The 23266-nt window shown below is 37.1% G+C and overlaps 1 protein-coding gene across 16 annotated transcripts in view; it reads left to right on the forward strand.

Moving 5' to 3' along the window:
- Nucleotides 1-1870: 1870 nt before the first annotated feature.
- Nucleotides 1871-23266, forward strand: part of EXOC7 (exocyst complex component 7) — a 42432-nt gene continuing 21036 nt past the window's right edge. For 2 of the 16 annotated variants that reach the window (XM_087924836.1, XM_026702040.2), the window contains exons 1-8: nucleotides 1871-2037; nucleotides 4205-4270; nucleotides 4632-4816; nucleotides 5702-5807; nucleotides 7041-7263; nucleotides 13501-13668; nucleotides 20704-20796; nucleotides 21477-21545. In XM_087924836.1, coding sequence (XP_087780962.1) covers nucleotides 1978-2037; nucleotides 4205-4270; nucleotides 4632-4816; nucleotides 5702-5807; nucleotides 7041-7263; nucleotides 13501-13668; nucleotides 20704-20796; nucleotides 21477-21545 — 970 coding nt within the window. In that variant the 5' untranslated portion in view covers nucleotides 1871-1977. Of the gene's footprint in view, nucleotides 2507-3538; nucleotides 3741-4204; nucleotides 4271-4631; nucleotides 4817-5701; nucleotides 5808-7040; nucleotides 7264-13500; nucleotides 13669-20703; nucleotides 20797-21476; nucleotides 21546-23266 lie in introns of those variants that run through there. The other 14 variants (XM_087924823.1, XM_087924825.1, XM_087924824.1 and 11 more) reach the window with 11 other exon arrangements.

The following is a 23266-nucleotide window of genomic DNA, read 5'->3' on the forward strand; positions in this document are numbered from 1 at the left end:
CTGGACATTGTAATATACTGTCCCTTAAGTTGTAGGGATAGTATTAATTGTCCCTACAACTTAAGGGGACAACCTAATTAATTGCTTCTATTTGATCAGAAAATACAGATTTAGGAATTTGTGAATAAGTTCATGTAGTCAAGAGAATTTGTTTAAAATATAGATGCAAAATAAGGAAGTCTGTTTTATTCAAGTGGTCTAATTCTCTGCAAGTTTATCCAAACATAAATCAATTTGAATGGTGTGATATTTACACCCAGTACATTTATTTAGAAATGTAAGACATGACAAAAGAGGGGCAAACCAGAATTGGAGTCATGACATCTCAGGGTAAGAAAACAGAGCTCTAGCAAGAAAACTGTATAGCTGTCCAAAGGACAAATAACAACAAATACATGACCAAGTAATCATCCAGATACTACATTTTATATATTTGTGACTGATTGTTGTCATTTTGTTGACCTTCCTGTTTTCCACTGTCTGTATTGTTTAAGAGCAATGTTTACGTCTGACTTATTTTTGAAAGTTAATTATTTGTGCCCCATCAGAAAATACATTTTCATTTAGATATACAGTAGTTCATGATACATAGTATTGCTTTTACATATTTTACAATTCAGTTTATATCCAAGTCATATTAAGGAAACCAAGCTGGGGAAGAATGACTATTTAGCAAAATAGTCCCCCTTTCATATTTAATTTCTAACAGCAGAGTAACTTTAATATGTGAGGAGGAGGTAAGGATAATTGTTTCAATATTATCATTCATAGCTGCCGGAGGAGCTAAAACAGTCTAACACATTGGCATACAAGTAACCCTCAATTTATGACTACAACTGAGCTCAAAATTTCTGTTGTTGAGACATTTAAATGAGTTTTGTCCCTTTTATGACTTTTCTTGCCACAGCTAAGTGAATCATTGCAGTTGATAAGTTAGTTAAGTGAATCAGGCTTCTCCATTCAATTTGCTTGTCAGGTTGCAAAAGAGGAATCACATGTACCTGGGACACAACAAAGGTCATAAATATGAACCAGTTGCCAAGCTTCTGAATTTTGGTCACATGATTATGGGAAAGCCGCAAAAGTTTTTAAGTATGAAACATGGCTATTAAGACACATTTTTCAGTGCTGTTGTAACTTTGAGCAGTCACTAAATGAACTGATGTTGCCCAGACTCCACCCGCAAGGGATTATGGGGTTGTTAAAAGAAGATGACTAAATGAACTGATGTAAGTTGAGGACTACCCGTACTAATTGCAAGTCAGATTCATCTGAAAGCAACTTCCAATAAATTCAGTAGGAATTACATCTGAGTAGACCCACTTAAGCACTTGCTAGAATTGGCTGATAGATGCTCATAAACTCCCATTGTGAGTGGTTTTCAAGCAATGACAGGTTGCCCCAAAGGTGCTTTTTCAAGAGACAACTGGACTTTGTTTTTTCTTTGAAGACGTTTTGCTTCTCATCCAAGAAGCTTCTTCAGCTCTGACAGGATGGTGGGGAATGGAAAGATTTATATTCCTAGTAGACAGCTGGTCATTTGCATCATTCTAGAGGGTCCTTAAAGAACTTGAAGGTTTATCTATAACCATCATGTGGTGGATGACAGAGAATCTCTACAGACTTTCAGCAACGACGGGCTATAATTAAGTAGCGCCGAGCCAGGTATGACACGGAGATAGAGCTCCTCCCACTTCTAGACAACCCCGCGTTGGCGTCCAAAAGTGAGCCGCCTTAAAGGCTTCTCCAAAATGGCCGATGTTTCAGAGAGGAGACGCCGGCATGGGCATGCGCACGTCGTAGCTCCGCCCAATTACACTGCGCATGCTCGGTTGGCTCCAGAGAGCCGCTCCCAGCATGGCAGCCCTTCAATAACAGAGGGGCGGGGAATGAGGCGGACGTGGAAGAATTGACAGGAACGCGAAGGAGGTGCCGGCCTTGTCTGTCACTGATTCCCGGGGTCGGTCGGGTTTCAGGATGATTCCCACGGAAGAGGCGTCCGCCCGGCGGAGGGAAATAGAAGGAAAGCTCAAGCAGGTGGGCGGGTGGTACGTCTTCTATCCCGGCTCTTCGGAGACTCTCCCCGTCCGGGCTTGGCCTTTTCGTATTTCCCTGTCGCACCCCCGGGCGCTGCCTTGAAATCTGGCGCCGGGGTCTTGGGGTCCCTCCAAGGCACTGGGGAAAAACCCTCCGCCTCTCGTGGCGAGATTAGTAGCAGCACCCTGTCCCGTCAACTCGCCAATCACTTCTTGGCTCAAGACTTGGGGAGGTGGTGATTATATGGGCTGGTTTGTGTCAGTGTGCTGTATAAACTCAGAAAAGGGACTTAACAATGGTGAATTCAATACTGATCCAAGAAGGATGATGTCTCTCTCTACCAGTTAAAAAATTGGGCTTACAAGTTCTTTCTGTAGTGGCCTCTCTTTAAATAAGAGCCATCCCTGCAGAATGACGTAAGGATTCACTGAAATAGGACAAGTGACACTTATGCTTGGATGATTTAAAGGTGGGTTCCCCCCCCCCTTTGCAATCTGCAGGTAAAACGAAGCAGAGTGTTGGGGATGGGAAAATGCAAGCCAGTGTGGTTAAGGCATCAGGCTAGAAAGTGGGAGACTTTGAATTCAAGTCTCCCTTTAGCCATGAGAGCCAGCTGAGCGACTTTTATGTATGAGATATGTTCACCGCCTTGAGCTGTTTGTAATAATATAGATGGGATACAAATAAATAAAAGGATGATTTTAAAGGAATCAGGGTGATGGCAAGATGGAAGGCTTTTCAAGATGCCATTTTAATATCACTGGATCACAAAAAGGTAGCAAATCTACTAGTGGGACAATATGTTAGGAGCATTACGTTGCTATGTTTCAACATTAGATTATAGAATAAAATACAAAAGCAAATAGGACTACACAGTGGGAGGGAAAGGGGGAAAGAGAAGTGAGGGGGGACGGGAAAAGAAAAAAAACATTGCTGTATTGCTCTGCAATGTAAGAAAATGTTGCTCTGGAATAATGTTTTGACAACACCAGTGTCAAAACACCAGTGCCTTGACTGTCCCACAGAATTCTTTGCTGTCCTCTGAGTGACTGAATGAAACCATGTCAGAAGTCATTTAGAGTGAAGTGCTGTTGAAATACAGCCCATTTGTATTTTGTCACTAACTTCAGAGAGGTGGTTGATACTTTTGAACCTGAGTTTGCTAGTTTGACAGTGAATGAAATTTAATCTGAATAAGATAAAGGTTCTGTTTGTTGACAGAATATGTGATCAGTATGTCTTGGAAGGAATTGCATTCTACTCGAAAGGTCAAATTAGCACAATGCTTCTTGATAATAAGCTGTCCCTGCATCTTTAGATGGTGATTATGAAGGTGATATTACTGCCAAATATATGTTAAGAATGACAACTACAGTAAACAGTGTGAATATACCTCAATAAGACTATTGAAGCGCATTGTTGGCAAGGCTATCTTTGATTAGAATAATTTCAGTTGATTTAAATTGTGGCAGCTAAGATTGTTAACTGGCATAACTGGTTTCAGTTGTTTTTCAGGTTCAGTTCAAGTGTTGGTCTTAATTTTTAAACCTCTACAATGATTTGGACTTGGGTTAACAAGAAGATTGACCTGTTTCATTACAAAGATGCCTGATTTGTGGAAAAGCCATTTTGAGAGTATCCTCATTTACAGAGATGTATATGTGGAGATCCATAGAAAGGGGTTCTTCTATATCAATTCCTAAGTATAGAATGCTTCTCCTTCCAAGCTGTAATTTGTGCTAGCTTTTCTTTTTAAACTTCTTTAAAACAATAAGCTTGCCAACTTCTCCAGAATGTTGGGAATCACCTTCTGATACCTTCAGGGTATCAGAAATAGCTTCTTTTGATAGAGGAGTATGCTTAGTTCACCTGTATCCCCTCCCAAAGTTATAAAGAGAACTTGTTAATTTATAAATGATTATTTTAAAATTATATTCATATACAGTAGATTCAGGGTGTAATTTAGCTAGTATACTCTGATGTGATATTTAAAATAAAAGCATGCTAATCAACAGCCATACTGGTGGCCAAGTGATAAGAATTTCTACTTTCCCTCTGAATAGTGTTACATTGTTTGACGATTAAATATTGATGGGAACTTACATTAATTTTATATTCTGAAATTATTTGGGTGATTGTATGCTTTTTTTTCTTTTTGTAACATTAGGAAGAAGAAACATTGTCTTTCATTAGAGAGAGTTTAGAAAAAAGTGATCAGCTCACAAGAAATATGGTAAGGTTATATCATTTATGCTTTTTGGTGCAATCTGAAATCATCCCAATAAGCTTCTCTCACATTTCATCTTGACAGAGTTTCATGGCTTCAGTGTAATGCAAGTTTTGATCTTTCCCTGTTTTTGTTGTGAATATTGTCTGATGAAAGTCTCAAACCTTGATAATAATTCCAGAATGTTAGTTGACCCATCAATATCATTTGCTGTTATAAAGCATATTGAACATTTTCTAGCATGACTACTTTATATGTACATTTTGAATTCTATTGTTTTATTTGATAGAACTGCAAAGTAAAAGATAGTAGTGAAAATGGTTGAAGAAAATGGTCGCCTGATTTTTTTTCTGACTTTTTTGCTTAGGTTTCAATACTTTCATCCTTTGAAAGCCGTTTGATGAAGCTGGAGAACTCAATTATCCCAGTACATAAACAAACTGAAAATCTTCAGCGTCTTCAGGAGAACGTGGAGAAAACTCTCTTTTGTTTGGATCACATTATCAGTTACTACCATGTAGCAAAGGACACAGAGAAGATAATAAAGGAAGGGTAAGTTGATACACAATAACCTTGCTCTTTTTGAAATGTTCATGTTTCTTCCAAATGGAATTATTTCACTTGTTTTGAAAAGTGACTGAATCAAAACAATATTTTCCAATATATAAGCTCCCCTGAGATGTGGATTTTTAGCCAGCATATCTATTCTTAAGAATTCTGGAAGTTGAACTCCATATATCTAGAAATTGCCAGTGTGAGAAAACACTGCAATGAAATAGAGTGTGGAAACCTAAGCAAAATAATCAGAAAAATCCTAACAAAATAAATGGAATGAATAAATAAATGCCGATAGTCAGCATCATTTTTATTCTCCAAGGATGCCTTTGCATAGGTTACAGAAGTATTCTTAGAAAATCACAATGGAAGGTTGTGAGCAACTGCTGTATTTGGTAGTGAATGTACGTGCTTAGCGCAGAACACCTTTGGGATCTTGATGTAAACAATAAGCAGTCTTGCCTGTTTGCCTTCTGATACAGGAAAGCTTTGTGTCTGGCCATGTCCATTGTGGCAATCATTTTGTGATAGCTCTTATACCATACTATCAAATGAATTGCCACATGTAGTTGGGGATATGTAGTATATAAATGAACAAAGTAAATAAAAAATATAACCCCTGTCAAAAAATGTCCATTCCCTTTCTTATATCTCTACCAGTTACCTATGCCAGTGTTTCAAAGTGAACTTGCCAACTAAAGCTTCTGAACTAGCAGTTAATGGTAACCAAAGGTCCTGTTCTGGTTAATGACAGCAGGCTTTTCAGAGGGGGAATAAACATTATTTTCTAGTCTCCAGGGGAAAATGATTTTTAAAAACCCTTTATACTGTATAACTTTGTAGCAATCAGTTGCCTGATGACCTTTTTTTTTTTCATTATAGCCCTACAGGGAGATTGGAAGAATATTTAGGCTGCATGGCTAAAATCCAGAAGGCTGTGGAATATTTTCAAGATAACAATCCTGATAGTCCAGAACTCAATAGAGTGGTATGTAATGTGTCTGAATATGAACATAAATGAGTCCTGCCAAACCACTGTTCCAAATGCAGACAGTTCATGTTTGCCCATAAGCCCTAACCACCTTCAAATCAAAGCAGGTTTAGGGTAGTGGGGTCCATGCTTCTGACTCCGAAACATGCCAATCATTTCAATCAAACAGAGCCAGCCACTGAGCAGAGAAAAGTTCACATTGGCCAATTGCTTAATTTAATTTCCCTCAGAGAGTCTCCACTGCTTTGGGAATTAATTTTCCTTTCTTCATAGAAAAAGAAGGAAACAATATTTCTCTCCCTCCCTCCCTCCCTCCCTCCCCCCCCTCTCTCTCTCACACACACACACACACACACACACACCCTCTCACCCTCTCTCTGTCTCTCTCTCACCCGGCCATTCATTTCTTCACAAGTATTTGTAAGCTTATATTGAAGGAGAGGGGGCTTGCAAAGCAGGATTTTGAGGCAGTAACAACTCACTAAGAAGCCTTCTCAGTGTGATGCCTAGTTTTCTTACAAAGATATTATCCATAGACTCAAACTTATTGAAAATTTCATGCTGACAGAGCTGCACTCAACTGGATTGAGTGAAAGGGAACTAGGATCGCAACTGGCAGTCAATCTGATGAGAAAGAAAATATCCATGACTATGATGTGATTTTGTAAGAACACAGATTTCATCTGTATTTGAAGTAAGGGAAGAGGGAAAAACTGGCTTTCCCAGGGTTGAAAAGGAACTACGTGTTTGCGTTTTGAAACAGATCACTAGTTGATTGCCTTGATATCTTGTGACCTTTGGTGATTTGTGTTTAGTTGAGACACAGTAAAATCATTTGAGGATGGAGTTACATTTTTTATTTCTTGCCTTGTTTTCTTCAATGAGAAACAAATATTTGTGAGTCAGAATGTCTGAATGTCAGAAGAGCATAATTGCAAATCCAGTGGTTGTGTCTTTTAAAATGGGTCCATTACCCAACTTTCAATTTTTTTTCCAAACCTTAAGATGTTGTTTTAAAGTTGAGACACCAAAGCTTTTTAAATAGGAACTATTGCTGAATTTCATGCAGTGTTTGGGTTAAAAAAAATTTTTTTTGATACCCTTTCCGTGTTTTTGTGGTTTGGGATCATGTTTGTGATTTGGGCAACCATACAAATAACCTGTTATTTTATCACCTTCAGACTATAATATATAGCTCTAATCTTTTTTTATTTGTGTTACCTCATCCAGAAATTGCTTTTTGAGAGGGGGAAGGAATCGTTGGAATCTGAATTTCGTAGCCTTATGACCCGAAATTCTAAACCAGTTACACCAATCCTTATCCTGGATCTTATCACTTTGGATGATGACTTAAAGACTCAAGAAGATGTGTCTTTAGAACACCTTCCTGAGAGTGTCCTACAGGACATTGTCCGTATTTCTGGTTGGCTAGTGGAGTATGGAAGGAATCATGGTAAGTTGATTTAGGGATTGCCTATGTTCTGAGTTTTTGCCTGGCCAATTTTTGTTTGCAAGGCTTTTATTATGGCCTTAAGTTTTGCCTTCCTATTTCTGTGTTGAATGATTTTATCTTGTTCTCTGTTTTATTACATTATTTTGATTTTAGCCATTTTGGCTGTTTTATGAATTGCTTTCAGGACAGTGCACAACCAAGTAAAATTCACATTTCCGCTGAGCCAGCAATGGCCCTAATGTACTTCAGTGAGACATAAAACAAGTGCCCTTTTGCCTCTGCGCTCTTCAGATTCCTGAATAATTTAGTTCTCACGCATGTTTGAATTTATGGCACAAAAATATGTTTCAAACGTATGGTAGCAAGCAAGTCATAGGGAGTAAATTAGAAGTCTGGATTATTAAGTGTAAAAAATGAATAGACTGTGGCATATATTCTCTATATAAAGAAATAATATATTCCGTATTCAGTATCTGGAATGTATTATTTCTTCATTTTTCCCAAAAGTTTCATGTCAAAAATTGAGGGATGTTAGTTAGATATCAGGGTTGGGCTCAGTTGGAATGTTAGTTAGATATCATAGAGTTGGGAACAAATATTCTTCATCTTAACCAGCCTCTAATAATAGCTTATAATTCTTCCATGGTCAGCTCTATAATTTCTGTGATATTATCTGTCTACCTGTTGTCTTCCCTTTCTCCTTCATTCAATTTTGCAAATCTCAGCCACTTTTTCTAGTCTCATCTGCCCCTCACATCATATGTACAAAGTACAGGTAGTCCTCAACTTACAACAGTTCATTTAGTGACCATTCAAAATTACAATGGCCCTGAAAAAAGTAACTTAAGACCATTTTTCATACTTATGACCATTGCAGCATCCCCAAGATCAAGTGATTTACATTTGGATGCTTGACAATTGGTTCATACTGGTTGCAGGGTCCTGGGGTCATGTGATCACCGTTGAGACCTTCTGACAAGCAAAAGCAATGGAGAAGCCATTTCACTTAACAACTGTGTTACTAACTTAACAACTGCAGTGATTCACTTAATAAATGTGAGAAGAAAAGTTATTAAATGGGGCAAAACTCACTTAATGAGTTTCTCACTTAGCAACATAAATTGTGGTCGTAAGTCAAGGACTACCTGTATGTCAGTTTTTATTTGCTGATCAATGCAATCAGTTTTTGGTTCCATTAGTTTGAATTAAAGTTCCAACAAGTGTTAGAGTGGTTCATAATGGCATAATCTAAAATGGCACAATATGTGCAGAAGACTCCTGTATTTTTTGCTGATTTTTCTTTAAAATAGTTGATGTAGTTAAAATTTTTATAGTATTTGTTGCCCGAGCTACCATTGTGAACTGAGAGTAACTGGCCCAAAGTCACCCAGCTGCCTTTCATGCCCTAAGTGAGAAAAGAATTCAGGCTCCTAGTTTCTTGCCTGGTGCCGTAACCTCTGCACCAAGTGGCTGTCTGAATTGATGACTTAAAATTCTCAAATTTTCAGTTGAGAATACTTTCAAAGGAACTGATCAGAAGAGTCTTCCACATGCTTGAAAGATATACAAGCATGTCTCTGAATTATGGCCCTAAGCCTTTTGAATATGTACAATACCCGTTTGTCAAAAAAAATGTGTAGCTTCATGAATTTTAAGTAGAAATTCAAGTATTATTCTTAGAAAAAGTTTTTTTCCCATCTAAGTCCTGCTGAAGCCAGGAGACTATTAGCTTGCTATATGATACTACCTTTTAGCATCTGGCAAAGCTTATTCTATTATTCTGGTCAAAGCTTTTATCCATAAGTATCTAAATTTAATGTACAAATCAGAATGCTTACATTTTTTGAAGTCTAGAAATTGATTTGAACTGATTCAGATTCCATATGTGGATTTTTTTTGCTGAACTGAAGCTACTTTGACTTTTAACATTGCCTGGACAAGGAAAGCAATTGTCTGTCTACATAGATTACCGTGGTTCTAAGCATGGCACCAAAATCTACTATTTGAACTGGCTATATATATTGTCATGCTGTTTTTCACTTTCAGTGTAAACTTATAAGTGACTTATCCAGAAGATTAGTAGGATAAAAGAGGTGAAAAGTGTAAAATAATCTGATTTTTAAAAGGCAGATTGTGTGCCAAATGAGTGTAAGTGTTCCAGAACTTAAACATATTTTTTCAAAAGAAAAGATATTTTGAAAGAGGAATTCTACTCTGAAGAAACCACCTTAGCCTATTCTCATTGAATGGGCCAGTCACTCTCTCTCAGCCCAGAGAGAGAGAGAGAGAGAGAGAGAGAGAGAGAAAGAGAGAGAGCGCACTGAGTTTGCTGCCTTGAGTTCTTGAATGAAGAGATCTAACAAATAAGTAAAAGTTACTTAACTCTTTCTTCTTTTTCCATTCTAAATTTCCTTTCTTAAGACTTTCATATTTTCTTTTATAAACACAATGGGTGAATACACACATAATTTGAAGCGTTTGGTCCCTACTATGATACCTATATGTGCAGAAATGTCTGGGAATATCTATCAAACTTCCTGTCTTTCTTGAATGTATTTTTAATCATTTTAATTAAAATAGCAAATGGGAAAAGAGCATGGTGAAATAAGCATCAGCTTCAAGCACAAATGTTAATTTCCAAGCTCCCACAATTATTGTAAAGATATTAATTTGTTTAGATATACTCCTTGTTGTGCTTCTGGAAAATAGATATTTTTTAATTACCCATGCTCAACATACCAACCATTTTGAAGAAGGTTTTATAACTCAAAACTCTACTGGGTCAAAGATGTTTGGGTAATCCTGTGCTGGATTATAAATCTTAGTTACAGTGGTTGGATCCACAAAACAAATTAGATTAAGCCAAATAACTTTATGGCTTGGAAATGCACGAACTCCAGTAACTGCTAGAATTGCGCTGCATGTAATTTTTAGCTGGCTTTAAATTCTAATTTGGATTTTAACAAATGCTCAAGACATTTATTTATTGAACAGAAATTAAACTAATACCAAAAATGCAGATGTGATACGAAAAGAAATGCTCATTTTAGTTTCAGCCTCTTTTGCATTGCCTATGCTAACCAGGTGAGGGAGGGGGGGAATGGTTATAGTTCAGAAGTTCCTATTAAATTCAAAGAAATCTTTCATTGTTTCCTTTTTTTCTAGAATAATAGTAGAAATAATACATTATTTTTGCTAGCAGAAAGAATTTATTTGCTTCTTCTGGGCACCTCCATGAGCTTTGCATGCTTTCTCAACATCAGCCACTTACCTTTCTCTGTCCTCAGCAGTCCAGCAACAAGAACCACAGGAACAGTTGATACCTTCAAGTCCAGTCTGGAGTGAGTAGGAGAGGGGGAAGCCTGGGAAGTTGGGAATTTCTTGGAGAAAATAGGAAGGAGTAAATGGAAGAGGATTCAGATCTCCAGAGCAGTTTTCTACCTTTGCAAACTCTAGCTTTTTGTGACTGTGGTTTTCAAAATTCTCAGCCTGGAGGGGCTTTTGGGGAATTGCAGCCACAACACACCTGGGCTTCCAAACTGGGGAAGGCTGTTTCGAATATAGATGAAGGTGGGAAGTGAGGGGCAGGAAGAAACACTGTTAGGCATTTCTGGTTATAATAGGAAAAACACAAAATGAAAGGATAAGGTTATTTATCACTGGTGAATCTTCATGTGTTTTATGTGTGAAACGAACTGTGTTTTCTTGAAAACTCTGTATTATATGGTAAGGGGACTGTTTGCATGGAGTTAACTCTGTAAATTATTTGACCACATTGGCGTTGTTTGAGCCTCGTTCATGTGAAAAGCTATAGAATAAGAAAAATTGTAAAACTTCCCAGTTTATTTCTATATTAACAATCCTTTTCTTAAGATTGTTTCTTATTGATAACACAGGGCTACTTAACTTCACTCAATACAAATGCTCCCCCCCCCCCCGGGCAATGCTGATGTCACTGGCTAATCCTTTCAACCCGGAAGCGCCTTAAACAGTGCCTCTGACCCAAATGGGATGGGGCCCAATACAAATTAGCAGATGCTCTAGTACAAATTACAAATGACATAAGTTTAAATCTAGATTTACTTTCCATGGAAATTAATTAAATTTTAATTGTCACTAAGATGTCCAATTGATTTCACATAAAGCAGACTTGTGAGTAGAGCAGTCTATTGCCAATTCAGGTTTCTCGTCTTTTTGTTTATAATTCTATTTTGACATCAGGCTGTGAAACAAAAAGCACGTAGAGTTGTATCCTTTTATTTTGAAAAATCACATCATATCCTAAAATGCTTAGTTTGGCACATTTTGGGGCGGGCAGATTCAAGAATTGAAATGGATAGAAGAAACAAACTGCAGGCAAATGGAATTAAATGTTGGAGAGAAGAGGCCATGACATTACACTGCTCCCAAGTAGTTGCCTTCTAGATTTGTTTTGGGTTGCAGAGAGGAAAGCTAAGGGGATCATTATATATTTTCTTTAAAATATTGTAAAATCATTTCAAAAATTGAAGATCATTTCAGGGATCGGCCTACAATTGAATCCACAATTTTGGTTACAAGTCATGACAATCGTAAAGGGGTTGCTATATGACCCACCACCACCACCACCACAATTTTATGACCTTTTTTGGGATGGGCATTAAGCAAATGTGATGATCACAAAGTGAACATGATAGTCATAAAGTGAACATGGTCACTAAGCAAACCCATTGTTCATTATGAGGCTTTTCCCCCCCCTCTGGAAACCAGAAGTAAATGCCACTTTCCTGCAAAAATGTCACAAATCGAATTTATATGACTTCAGAATGCTACAAATGGTTATAAAGGTACACAAATTGCTAAATGCTCCAAATCCAGTCACATGACTGCAGGGGGAGGAACTTTGAATTTAGGTAATAAGTCCTTTTTTCAGGGTCTCTTATAATTTCAAACAGTCACTAAGTGATGAGTCATAAACAGTCACTAAGTGATAGGTCATACCTGTAATACCTGGGAATTTGTCATCACACTCATCCCTTGGCCTACAGTCTTCAGTTTTTGCAATGTGTGTGGGGTTTTTTTTAAAATGATGGTTTTAAGTACACAATTCTCATATCTTCTAATGCTTGAAGTTGTGATTGATTTGGCTAAATTTAACTTGAGAACTTTGGTTCTCAAACAGGAAACTGTAATTTGGCTGTAGGTGATTGTTGTGGTGGTTCTGTCATGCAACTGAATGAATTCGTGTTAATCCCAGAGATAGCCTCATGCCTTTTGTTTCTAATTGTTGACTGCCTCCCTTGCTACCTAGCTGAAAGGAGCCCCTTTAAGCATTCTGATAGGCCTCTTTTGGGTGACTTGGTTTGTCTTCATTTTCTTTGCGGTACAGGTTTTAACTGCCTGTGTGAGGAGAAGCAGCCACCTGCAGGAGTCCAGAAAGGAAGCCTAAGGAACAGAGTCATTTCTCACACCAGCTTAGCTTCTAGGGAGAACTTTGTAGAGCGAGCATTCAGAGAATTAGAGCACAGCTCTAGTAAGGGTAGGAGACTGAAATTTAGAAGGCATAAGGGAATTCTGGAGAAGGAAAAATTAATTCTGCATGCTTTGAAAACTATTTGTTGGTATTTCTCATGCAAGTGTATAAGGCTTGGCTTCTGAAAGGATTGCTGAATTGCTTCTTCCAACATCCCAGATTGTTAGCTATATTGTTTAGTGCTACTGGGATTTATAGTTCAGCAACATCTGGAGAGCTGCACATTGTGTACTCTTGCATAAGTCACCTTTGGCAGTGGCAACTGTACTAAAGTCAACATTTTTTTTAAAAAAAGCAAAAATGTTTAGTCTTGATCTGATTGATCTAATTTTAAATATAGTGCCTTTTACAAATTGATTTTCGCTAACTTTTTATTTTATAGTCAAGCTTCATAGATATAGTTTACTTCAAATGGATATTGCAATGTAATGACATTTTCTTTTTTCTTTTTTTCTTATGTATAAAGCAATGCATTTTATAAATAGACATTTCCTAAGCAAAAAAAAAATATTTTTAATATTTATATGAATTTGTATTTATATATATACGTATTTTAAAAAACATGAAACAGTTTGACAGTGTGGTTTCTTTTTCCAATAAGCATAATCTCATCAACTGAAATTGATGAGCAATTTTTCTGTTATATTATTGTGCTGTCAGTGTTTTGGAGCACTAACAAAAACAAAGTCTGCTTTGTAATATGCATTATTATTTTTTTTTTCTAGACTTCATGAATGTTTACTACCAGATCCGTTCCAGCCAGTTGGACCGCTCTATCAAGGGGTTGAAGGAGCATTTTCGTAAGAATAGTTCTTCCTCGGGCATCCCGTACTCTCCTGCAGTTCAGAACAAGAGGAAAGACACACCCACCAAAAAACCAATAAAAAGGCCAGGTTAGTCTGAAATTTCAGATTATAATTTCTGTGTAATTGTCTTGGAAAATCAAAGCCAGGCATTTTACTTGCTTTTTAATCAGTGTAGTTTGAGGAGAAAAAAATCACTTTGTTTTCAGGTTAGTATTTGATCCCAGGTTATTTGTTTATAAAGGGTTGGTAGATTGCTTAAATTTCCAAGTAAATCTGGAGATCTTACAAAAAAATAATAACAGGCAAATGGTGGGAGGTAGGAATGTAATTCCTTGTAATTGTGCTGGTCTAAGGCTAAAATATTACACCCATCCCACAACAGCACCCTCTTTATCTTTTCCTATGGTGTCCTGTCCGTCAAGGTTTCCTTACACCAGGTATCTCTATCCAGAGGCTTAGTTGCGGAATGGCTCCTATACATGACTATTCATCGATTCATAATGGATGTGGCTAATCACAAAGCACTGATTTCACTGAAAGGCAAAGCGGGGAAGCTAAATAACTGGATATTAATTGCCCAACTGGAAGGAAGTATCTAGGTGACCTTGGCTGACGTCCAAAAGCTGTACATGGCCAGGCCTGATTTATCTTGACATTACCAACCATTGGGGCATATAGAGCTTAGTTTAGGCAGACAAAACCCAAAATCCACATCTCCAGAGAAATTAGTGGCAATCCTTTTCTGTCTTGTGGCCAAGAAAATTGTATGAATCGGCAGAAGTCAAACTTCACTTGAAAGAGATTTCACTTTTCAGATTCAAAGTCTGAATGCAAGATGGAAATGAAATCTGATCTATAATATAACCAAATAGCCTATGGAACCAGTATCTTTCTCATAATCCACATTCTCAGTTGATACAAAGTCTGCTCATTCATTCGCTCATTCCACTCTTCCTTTTAGAATCCTCTCTGCCGAGCTCACTCTTCTCTTCTTTACTATTCATTTCTCCTGCCATGTTGCCCACAGATACATACAAACCCATATCCTCCCCTCTCACCTCAAATAATTTCATGATTCTCTTCAGCCCTCCTTTACTTTATCTTCCAATCTCAGCCCTGTCTGTATCAGGCCTCCCCCATCATTCTGATGATCTAAAGACATTGTACAGTGGCATCTATTCTCTTTGTAAGATTTTTTTCTCTATAATTAATCATTGGAGCAAGGAATTTAATTTTACTAGCTTCTGAAATGTAACATTTAATTTTTAATTTATTTTTAGTTATGCATTTAAAAAAAACCAATCTCTTTAGGTCTCTTTCTGAGTGTTGATTTTTATTAAGATTCTCTTATTTTTTTAGCTACTCTAGGGTAGATCGCTTCATATAATTAATTTAGAGCATATCTGATAGTTAAATAGAAATGATAAGTATTAGAGAAGGCAATAATTTAGGCCCCATAATAACATTTTCTTACCTTTGATAAAATGAATTTGCAATATAATGTTTCAGGAGGAATGCCCTGCAAATGAAACTATGAATTATAGAAGATATAGATGAATAGGGGTTTATAGAACACTCGAGTTAAATTATTAGACATGAAAACATAATTATTTGGGGAAGTTTTTAAAAATGTTTCACTACATCATTGACAGTTCACATCACAGGTGTGTCTTATGTGTGTCCTTTCTGCAGCTTCTCAGAATGTATTATTGCATTTTGCAATATATGCAATTTCAGACTCATTATACTTCTGCTGCCAAAGGGAATGCTCGGCAAACCCTAGTTGGATATCTCAAAACTATGCCATGTCCTACTTATTTTCTGAAAGCTGGCGAGTACTGAGACAAGAAAGAGTGGCGAATATCTGCAGCTCAGGTGCGGGATGAGGGTAAAGGTTTGTTCTCTGAGCTTGTGGGATGGTTTCCAAACATTTCGTTACCAGGCTAGGTAACATCTTCAGTGGAGTTTAGGGGATATCAGTGTCACTGTTCTTCTGTCTATAAGGGTTTTGTGTGGTCAGTAGATGACCTGACTCATCACAAGACCTATTGACCACACGAAGCCCTTATAAACAGATCAGTGACACTGACATTCCCTGAACTCCACTGAAGATGTTACTTAGCCTGGTAACGAAATGTTCAGAAACCAGTCCACAAGCTCAGAGAATGAACCTTCATCCTCACAACAAAAGAAGATTGGGGCTAAAGTCATCTACAACAATCAATTTCACATATGTGCATCTTTGTTAATTTATCAAATGCTCCCCACTTCCTGCCATACCTGTAGACAAATTTATAGAGCTAAAGGTTTTCCCTTCTTTCTCCCAGTGACATCCATGTGAAATGACAGGTCCTATCAGAAAGGGCATACTAATTCCTCTGGTTTGTAATACAGTAGGTTCAGAATTCTGCTTTTGACATTTCCAGCCAGGAAAACATCTCATGCATGAAGTGAAGAGCCAGTTCAGTGGACGAGATAGGACTAATTCACACATTTTGAAAAAAAATGGTCAGATGTGGCAAGCCACTTGCCCATAACACCTATAATGAAACAATTGCTTCTCATATGCTGGGCATGCTAGGTCTGGTAGCATTTTGAATTGATCTGTCAGGAAGGATAATTGTATGTATCTAAAAGAGCCTGTCAGCAAAGCAATCTGACCAAATAATGAAAGATAACTGTGCCTTCATAATTCTTTGGCAGGTAAGAAATCTATTTCCCAGAAATGATTCAGCTCTCAAGGGCAGTTCTGGAGGGGAAATTCTAATGTCTGACAAATTGTCGCTATTGGTTTCTTTTGTGGGAATGCAATCATCCCTTATTTTGTCTTCTACCCATCTTGAATGATAGGCAAGGAAACAACTCTTCCATTTTCTGTAAAAGTTAAATCCCTTCCTCCCAGTCAGATTTAAACTTCTGAGCTCTGTTCCATAGTTTTAATAGTAGTAGTATCATAAAGCGAACAAGATAAACTGACAACCTATAAAGCTGTGCTACAGAAAAATAAGATTCTAGTATGCAAGTGAAATATTCCCACCAAAAGGTAACTGGATTTTTGGAGAGCTTGTCTTTGATATCAACTGTTGCACATTTAATATATAATATATTTAATATATTATGGTTGCACATGCTTGTAATCAAAGTGTAAATAAGATATAAGGAAATTTCCCTTTAAAGAAAGTGTTTAATGTAAAGAAATTGTAAATTATGTTCAATAATTGTTTGCAACTTTAACATCAGTTAGTTAAAAAAAACCAAACCAAACCAAAACTCTAATTTGTCAGAATTAAAACTGACACCTCCACCCCAAGCAGAGAAAAGTTACTGCATCCGAATGATTTCTGTACAGAAACCTCTGTGGATCCATTCTTAAAAGATGTTTCTTCCTCCAGAGAAGTCCAGTTTAGTCCTCCTTTCTAGGCTGGCTACAAGTCATCTGCTTGTTCCAATTTTACCTTCCTGCTGGTGAATGCTAACTAATCTTCTGTACAAAAATCATTGAATGCTTCCAGGATGCTTGCATGGCACTAGTTGTCTGAGGACAGCTGAGTAAGATGAGAAGCAACAGCTTGTTCCCCCTCTCCTGTTTGATCACTGCTTCTACCTTGAATGTGATGCCTTCATTAGTAACCACCATGCTGTCCCACTTGGTTCAAAAGTGCCTAATCAAGAGAAATAAATCTAGAACAAAGGCATTTGACTTCCAATAGAATCCATCAAGGCATAATTAGGATGCTAAGTACTCTGCACAGAATTAATACCCAGCAGCATTTAGTGTGTCGAGAGATAAACATGGTTAATTGTTCTTATGCAAATTGGAGGAGGATGCTAAGACATGAAGGGTCCTTATCTGTGGAGAACATGGAGGGCTAACATTGCAGTCTTGCATTGGGATTAGCTCACGCTGATGCTGGCTGCATACATAATAGCTAAACTTGTAGTGAGGTTACTAACAAAAAGGGAAGTTTTCCAGTTATGGGGGAAATAAAGATAGGTGCATCTTAATGTGCTATTAGTCACCTAGAAGAACACTAGACATGATTTTATTAATATAAATGATCTCATAATTTATTGCAAATCTTAAATCTCTTTTGATATAATTTATTGCAATCTTTTTGATTTTGTAAGTCCTTTGTAAAGAAAGCCCAATGTTTGGAGCATTGTTTGAAATAGTGTAAAAATAATATCTATGAATTGCAATCTTAAGTTAAAGATATTTTAAAAAGAATTATTTAGGATTCTTGTCAGAAGATAACATGTAATGAGCACAAGTTCAACATAGATGTCATATAATTTTCTTCCTATTGTAAATCAGCTTCAAGGACATTAACTAACATCATATTCATGTGCTATTGGTAACTTTGTTGGAGATATTTCCTCCTCTTTATTTTGTTTTATTATCCAGACACTCCGTATTATACTCTGATCTGTCTTTACATCATATAAATCTTTCATCTTTTGCACATTATCCTAAATAGATGAAATGTGTGAATTGAATTAAGATAGCACATTTTGGAAGTTATGTTTGCTTTTCATAATGTACATTTCATGTATATACTCCATTTATGGTCACAGTGGTTTTTTTAAAAAATTTACTTTGACATCAAATATATTCAGTCTCTATGTAGCATATTCCACTTGAACCAGATGTAGTGTAGTAGTAAAGAAATTCCTTATGCCACGCCTATATCATATGTATCCTTAGTATCTCTCTACTGTCAGGATGTTGGGATTGTCTTGTTTTGTTGTGTTTTGGCAGAAGTGCAATATTTTTTTCAATTATTTGTTTAAAAATATTTTCTGCTCCCATTAAATATTTATAAAAGTTTTTTTTAAAAATATCTTTATGGTTTGTTCAATTTTAGGAGGTTGTACCTACAGTAGTTTTCTATGAAATTACTGCAGCCCAGAGAAATATATGGCATTTGTGTATTCCAGCCTGTGCTTTGCTTCCATTATTTATTTTGTTGCATGTTTACTAATACTTGTCATGTTAAACAAGATTTATTTATAGAGTGACATGTTAATGCTTTCTCTTTTGTGCTTTTTTCAGTGTTTCTAAGTTGCAACATCCTGCTTCGGCCAGTTTAATGCTCTCTTATTTAAAAAAAATATTTGGTGTAATTGTACTTTTGAATAAATGAAGATCGAAGTCCTGGGTTGGGGAGGAAAACAGCTTAACCTCTTATCCCTTTTTTAGTTTTTATTGCTAGAAAGAGAGTGAGATGTGAAGTGGCCTGATAAATTAGCTCGCTGTTTCTATCAAGTGTTCGGCTTTTCTCGGTGCTTCCTCTGTTTTGTACAGATCAAGCTGTCTCTTTACTTTCTCTTTGTCATGCTCTATCTACGCTGAGAATCATGCTCTATCCATGCTGAGAATGCTCAGGAATAACACCAGTTTTATTTCTTTGGTCAATTGTTTCTGGGAGAAAGGAATGGATTTTTGTGTGTGTGAGAGACCTTGAAAATCAACTTTCATTGAGGAATCCAGTAAAATGCTATGAAATCTCAGCTCTGTTAATAATTATTTGCTTAGAAAATTAATATTCTGAGTCTTTCCATTTACGGTATATAAAGCCTAAAAAATAGGTAGTTTCTTCTAAACTGATTCAACATCAGCTAGAGATGGTGATTGGCCTCTGTACTTCCCTGTCAATTATCTGCAAACATTGCAAACATTACCAGGTTCTTCTCTCATAATAATTGCAGTTAAAATGGGGAAGGGGAGCCTAGCGTACAGTGTAGACGTATCTGATCTGAGCCCTAATGCAATTAGTTGAGTTCCTCTTCATTCATACACAGCAACTCTTTGGAATGAGGAGTCTGTCTTCCGTGCTTGTGTTCTCAAACATCAGCTAAGATAGGTCACTGACAAGGGGCTTCACTAACAGCGGACCAGACGCCACCAGATGCCTACAAAGTACCTCTTTTTCCCCTGCTCTTATTTTTTTCCTCTGGGATTCAAAGTGATGAATAAGTTAATCAAAACAATTACACCTACAAAATAAATGAAAACAACAATAACAAATAAAACGACTACTGTATAATATGCAGTATTACAAAATCATCTACAAATTCAGCAACAAGCCCAAGTTAGCCCTGGGGTAAATTTGCCTTCTCAGCCTCCCCAGAAGTTTCCCTAGGGAGCAACGTCTGACCAAGATAAAGAGGCCAACTTATAGATGGAGAAGGCACGCCCTCTCCAGTGAACGCAGAGCAAATTGAAAGGCTCAATTCATAGTAACCACTTGCTTCATTTCTGTAGTTAGAAGACTGACTCTGGAAGTGCTGTCCACAGTAACCTGCTGAGGATCCACTATACAGATAACAGTTTTTCAAGGCCAAATGCTGATCCAGACAGCAGGATTTATTTATGTGTGTATTATTTTGTCACACTTCTATATGTGTATTACTAAAATCCTTGAGACGTTTGTATATATGCTGACATTCAGCTAGCCTTGACTGATTGCAAAAGCTAACTAAGCAGGGTTATATATGGATGGACGACTACCAGGAAATCCTAGCGGAAGATAGGGTCAAAGCACTTCTGTGCTCCTGCTAAAAGAAACCCCAAAGCTATATGTACATGTCCAGGTACTCTCCAGAAGTTGAGTTTGACTGATGGAAGCAAACACACACACACACACACACACACACATCTGAAGCAGATTAAAACAATATTCACAACTGTATTTTAGATGCCCTGATCGTTAATGCCTTTATCATGAAAATGTCATACAACTATTCTATGGCAAATCAGGATTCAAATGTGACTGCTGGAATTATTGTTCCTTGCTTTTATCCTTCCCATGCTATACAGTACCATAGACAGTTGAACTAGAGGACTTCAGTGGCTTGGACAGCATTTCAAACCAAGTTCATATTGAAAAACTCTTTTAACAATCTCTCAAAGGAAATGAGCAATTATATTAAAAGGTTACACAGCAGGAGAGTTCTGGCACACGTATACATATATATGTACTCTGGAGCATTCTCACGGTTGGTTAGTGCTCTGACCCTTGATTTGGAGAACCAGGTGCTGGTGGAGGATTGCTTGGTGTTTTTGTTTCTCATTCACTTCCAAGATCTCTTGTCTCTCCTTTCTTATGGTTCTGGTGACAGGCACGATCCGTAAGGCTCAGAACCTTCTGAAACAATATTCTCAGCAGTGTCTAGATGGGAAAAAGGGGGCCTCTAACCTCATTCCTATAGAAGGTAATCACTTCTTTCTCTTTTTCTCACTCTTGGGTTCTAACTTGGGTTTTGGATTTCTATATGCAAGGCTTCTGTTAGCCTTTAGCCTCCATTGATGGTATGTCCTCTGGTCACACGAGAAATAACAGAGCTTGTTTAAAAATCAAAAAGCAAGGGAAAAAAAGTGATGAATATAAAAGTAATTGTTTATACAGCTTGAATGCTTGTTGAGTCATCTAAATTTAGGGATACTGATTCCATGATGCAGTTTGATTGGCTAACAGAAGTTCCGTGGTAGCTTGGGGACCTTTTCCTTCACCTTCTGTCCTTGTATACTTCATTTACAAAGGTAGTAGCCCTTTCAACCTTGATTAGATTAAGATTGTTCAACTGAGGTGCAACTTCACGCCACCCCTTCCTCCTCCTAGGGAGTCCATGTTGAAATAAAGCCAACAGCCGTTGAAAATTGTGGTTGTATTTGCTTTGTTTTGTTCCGAGGCTGCATTGCGTCATGACTTTATCCCGCTTGAAATTGCTACTACTGCTGTAGTGTTCCAGCATAGGGTAGTAGGTTGTGTTATCAGGAATTTTTTTTTCCCTAAATGTCTGACGAACCAGTAAAACTCAAAGGACAAACCCTGGTGCTGTGATGGCCCTGGATAAACTGCTCCTTCCTTTAATGCCCGCTGACATCTCACTAGGTCATGAGCATGATTTGCGAGCTAAGCATCTTTCCGATTCCTTGGTTGACAAGCACGGGTCAGTTTCTGGTAAGTACCATATGAAACATTAAGGCTGACTAATTTGACTTCTTTCCTTTTTTTTTTTAAAGCATTTCTTGCAATATCCTCTGAGAATGCTTCTAAGAAAATGTTTTCCAAAATTAGAATGGCTGAAATCCATTCAGATGTAGAGGACTTGTATTGATTACTGTGCTGATTCTTAATTGATGTAAGATGCAAAGTAAGATTTAATAGGGCCATAGGGGAAGGCACAGAAGCAGATCCATTGACTATAGGAGCTTGCCACTCTTTTTCTCATCCCCATCTCAGCTTAAAGTTGCTGCGTCAGACCCCTATTACGGGATTCTTTGCTCACCCCTTCCTGCCTATTTTCAAATCTTGGTAATTAATCTTTTCCCCTCTTTATTCTGCTGGAATGCATTTCTCTACACGTATCATAGGCATATATTTGAGTAATGGATAGATGCACAGGTTCTCTTGGCATATGAAATTGAACAGTTTGTGTTTCATTACACAGAGTCAGAAGGAACATATAAAAAATGAAATAAAATACCTTCATTCTGCTAGCTCTTTCATCTTACAAAACCCTTAATTTGATAAAGACCATTTCTTACATTCCCCCCACCCCCAGTTAATAAGAATATACACTGTTTATGGCATGGGTATGTGTAATGGAAAAATAGATGTCTCTTCTTTCCCTATACATCATGAAGGATATCACTGCAATCATTCAGTGCAGCAGGTAGCATGTTGTAAATCTATACCTGCATAGTCAGTGCTATGCATCTTAGTGACTAGCAGAAAGTAAGTGATGCATTCTCAGGACCAATAGGTACCATTCTCAAGCAAGATTCTCAAAAAAATCTTATTTTGGCATTAAATGAAAATTTATCCTTGTCTCTGTCCCAGAATCCAGACATTGCAGCCTCATTATATTGAAAAATAATTCTGAAAGCTCCAATCTTAATTATAGCATTGATTAAAACCAGTTGCCCTTCAGTTCAAAATATAATGTAGAAATGTGATCCTCATTCCAAAAATGTATTGTTTTTTCTGGACTAGGCCACTTGAAATAGAAGAAGGGAAAATAGGGAGGAAAGTAAACTCATCTTGCATAGAGTTAGAAAGAAGAGAGTATATGACAAAATGTTTTTCAGAACACACATAGTTTTGCCAGTGTGGAACATTCATCAAATGCTGCCTAAGCAGTTTGATGTCATACAACTGGATAAAAAATGCATCATTGGGTGGATTAGCTGTTGTTGGATGCTGGATGAGAAAACATCAGCCATCAAAGAAGCGGAGCAGAAGAATCAGATGGTGGAACTGTTAGATCATGATATATCAACTTATTTAATGAATGAATTCTAGGGAAAATAATATTTCCAAATACTTCTATGATTTCATTAGTTATTAATAATAAACTATGAAAAGTTCTAGACACCCTTAAGTGTATTAGTTATTTCCTTTGATACCACTTCTTCTTTTGATTGAAAATCATAGGAGCGCATTGGAGACATAACAAATTCCTGTAGCATGAATATTTTTAAAAGAATAATTCTCTTTCTGGCTATAGTATGCTTTTATTCCTGGACTAAAGATTCCATTAAGAATGGGGTATGTTATTTTAGACAGTAAAACCATATCTGAACCTACTCTGTTGAAAGTATTGCATTGTTTATTTAAGAAATTAGAAATTTGATAATTTAGTGCTGCTCTGATATGTAGATAATTTACAAATGATAAAT

Source organism: Pseudonaja textilis, chromosome 2 (genome assembly GCF_049901715.1).
Source record: "Pseudonaja textilis isolate UNSWEBS1 chromosome 2, rPseTex1.2, whole genome shotgun sequence".
NCBI classification, from domain to species: Eukaryota; Metazoa; Chordata; class Lepidosauria; order Squamata; family Elapidae; genus Pseudonaja; species Pseudonaja textilis.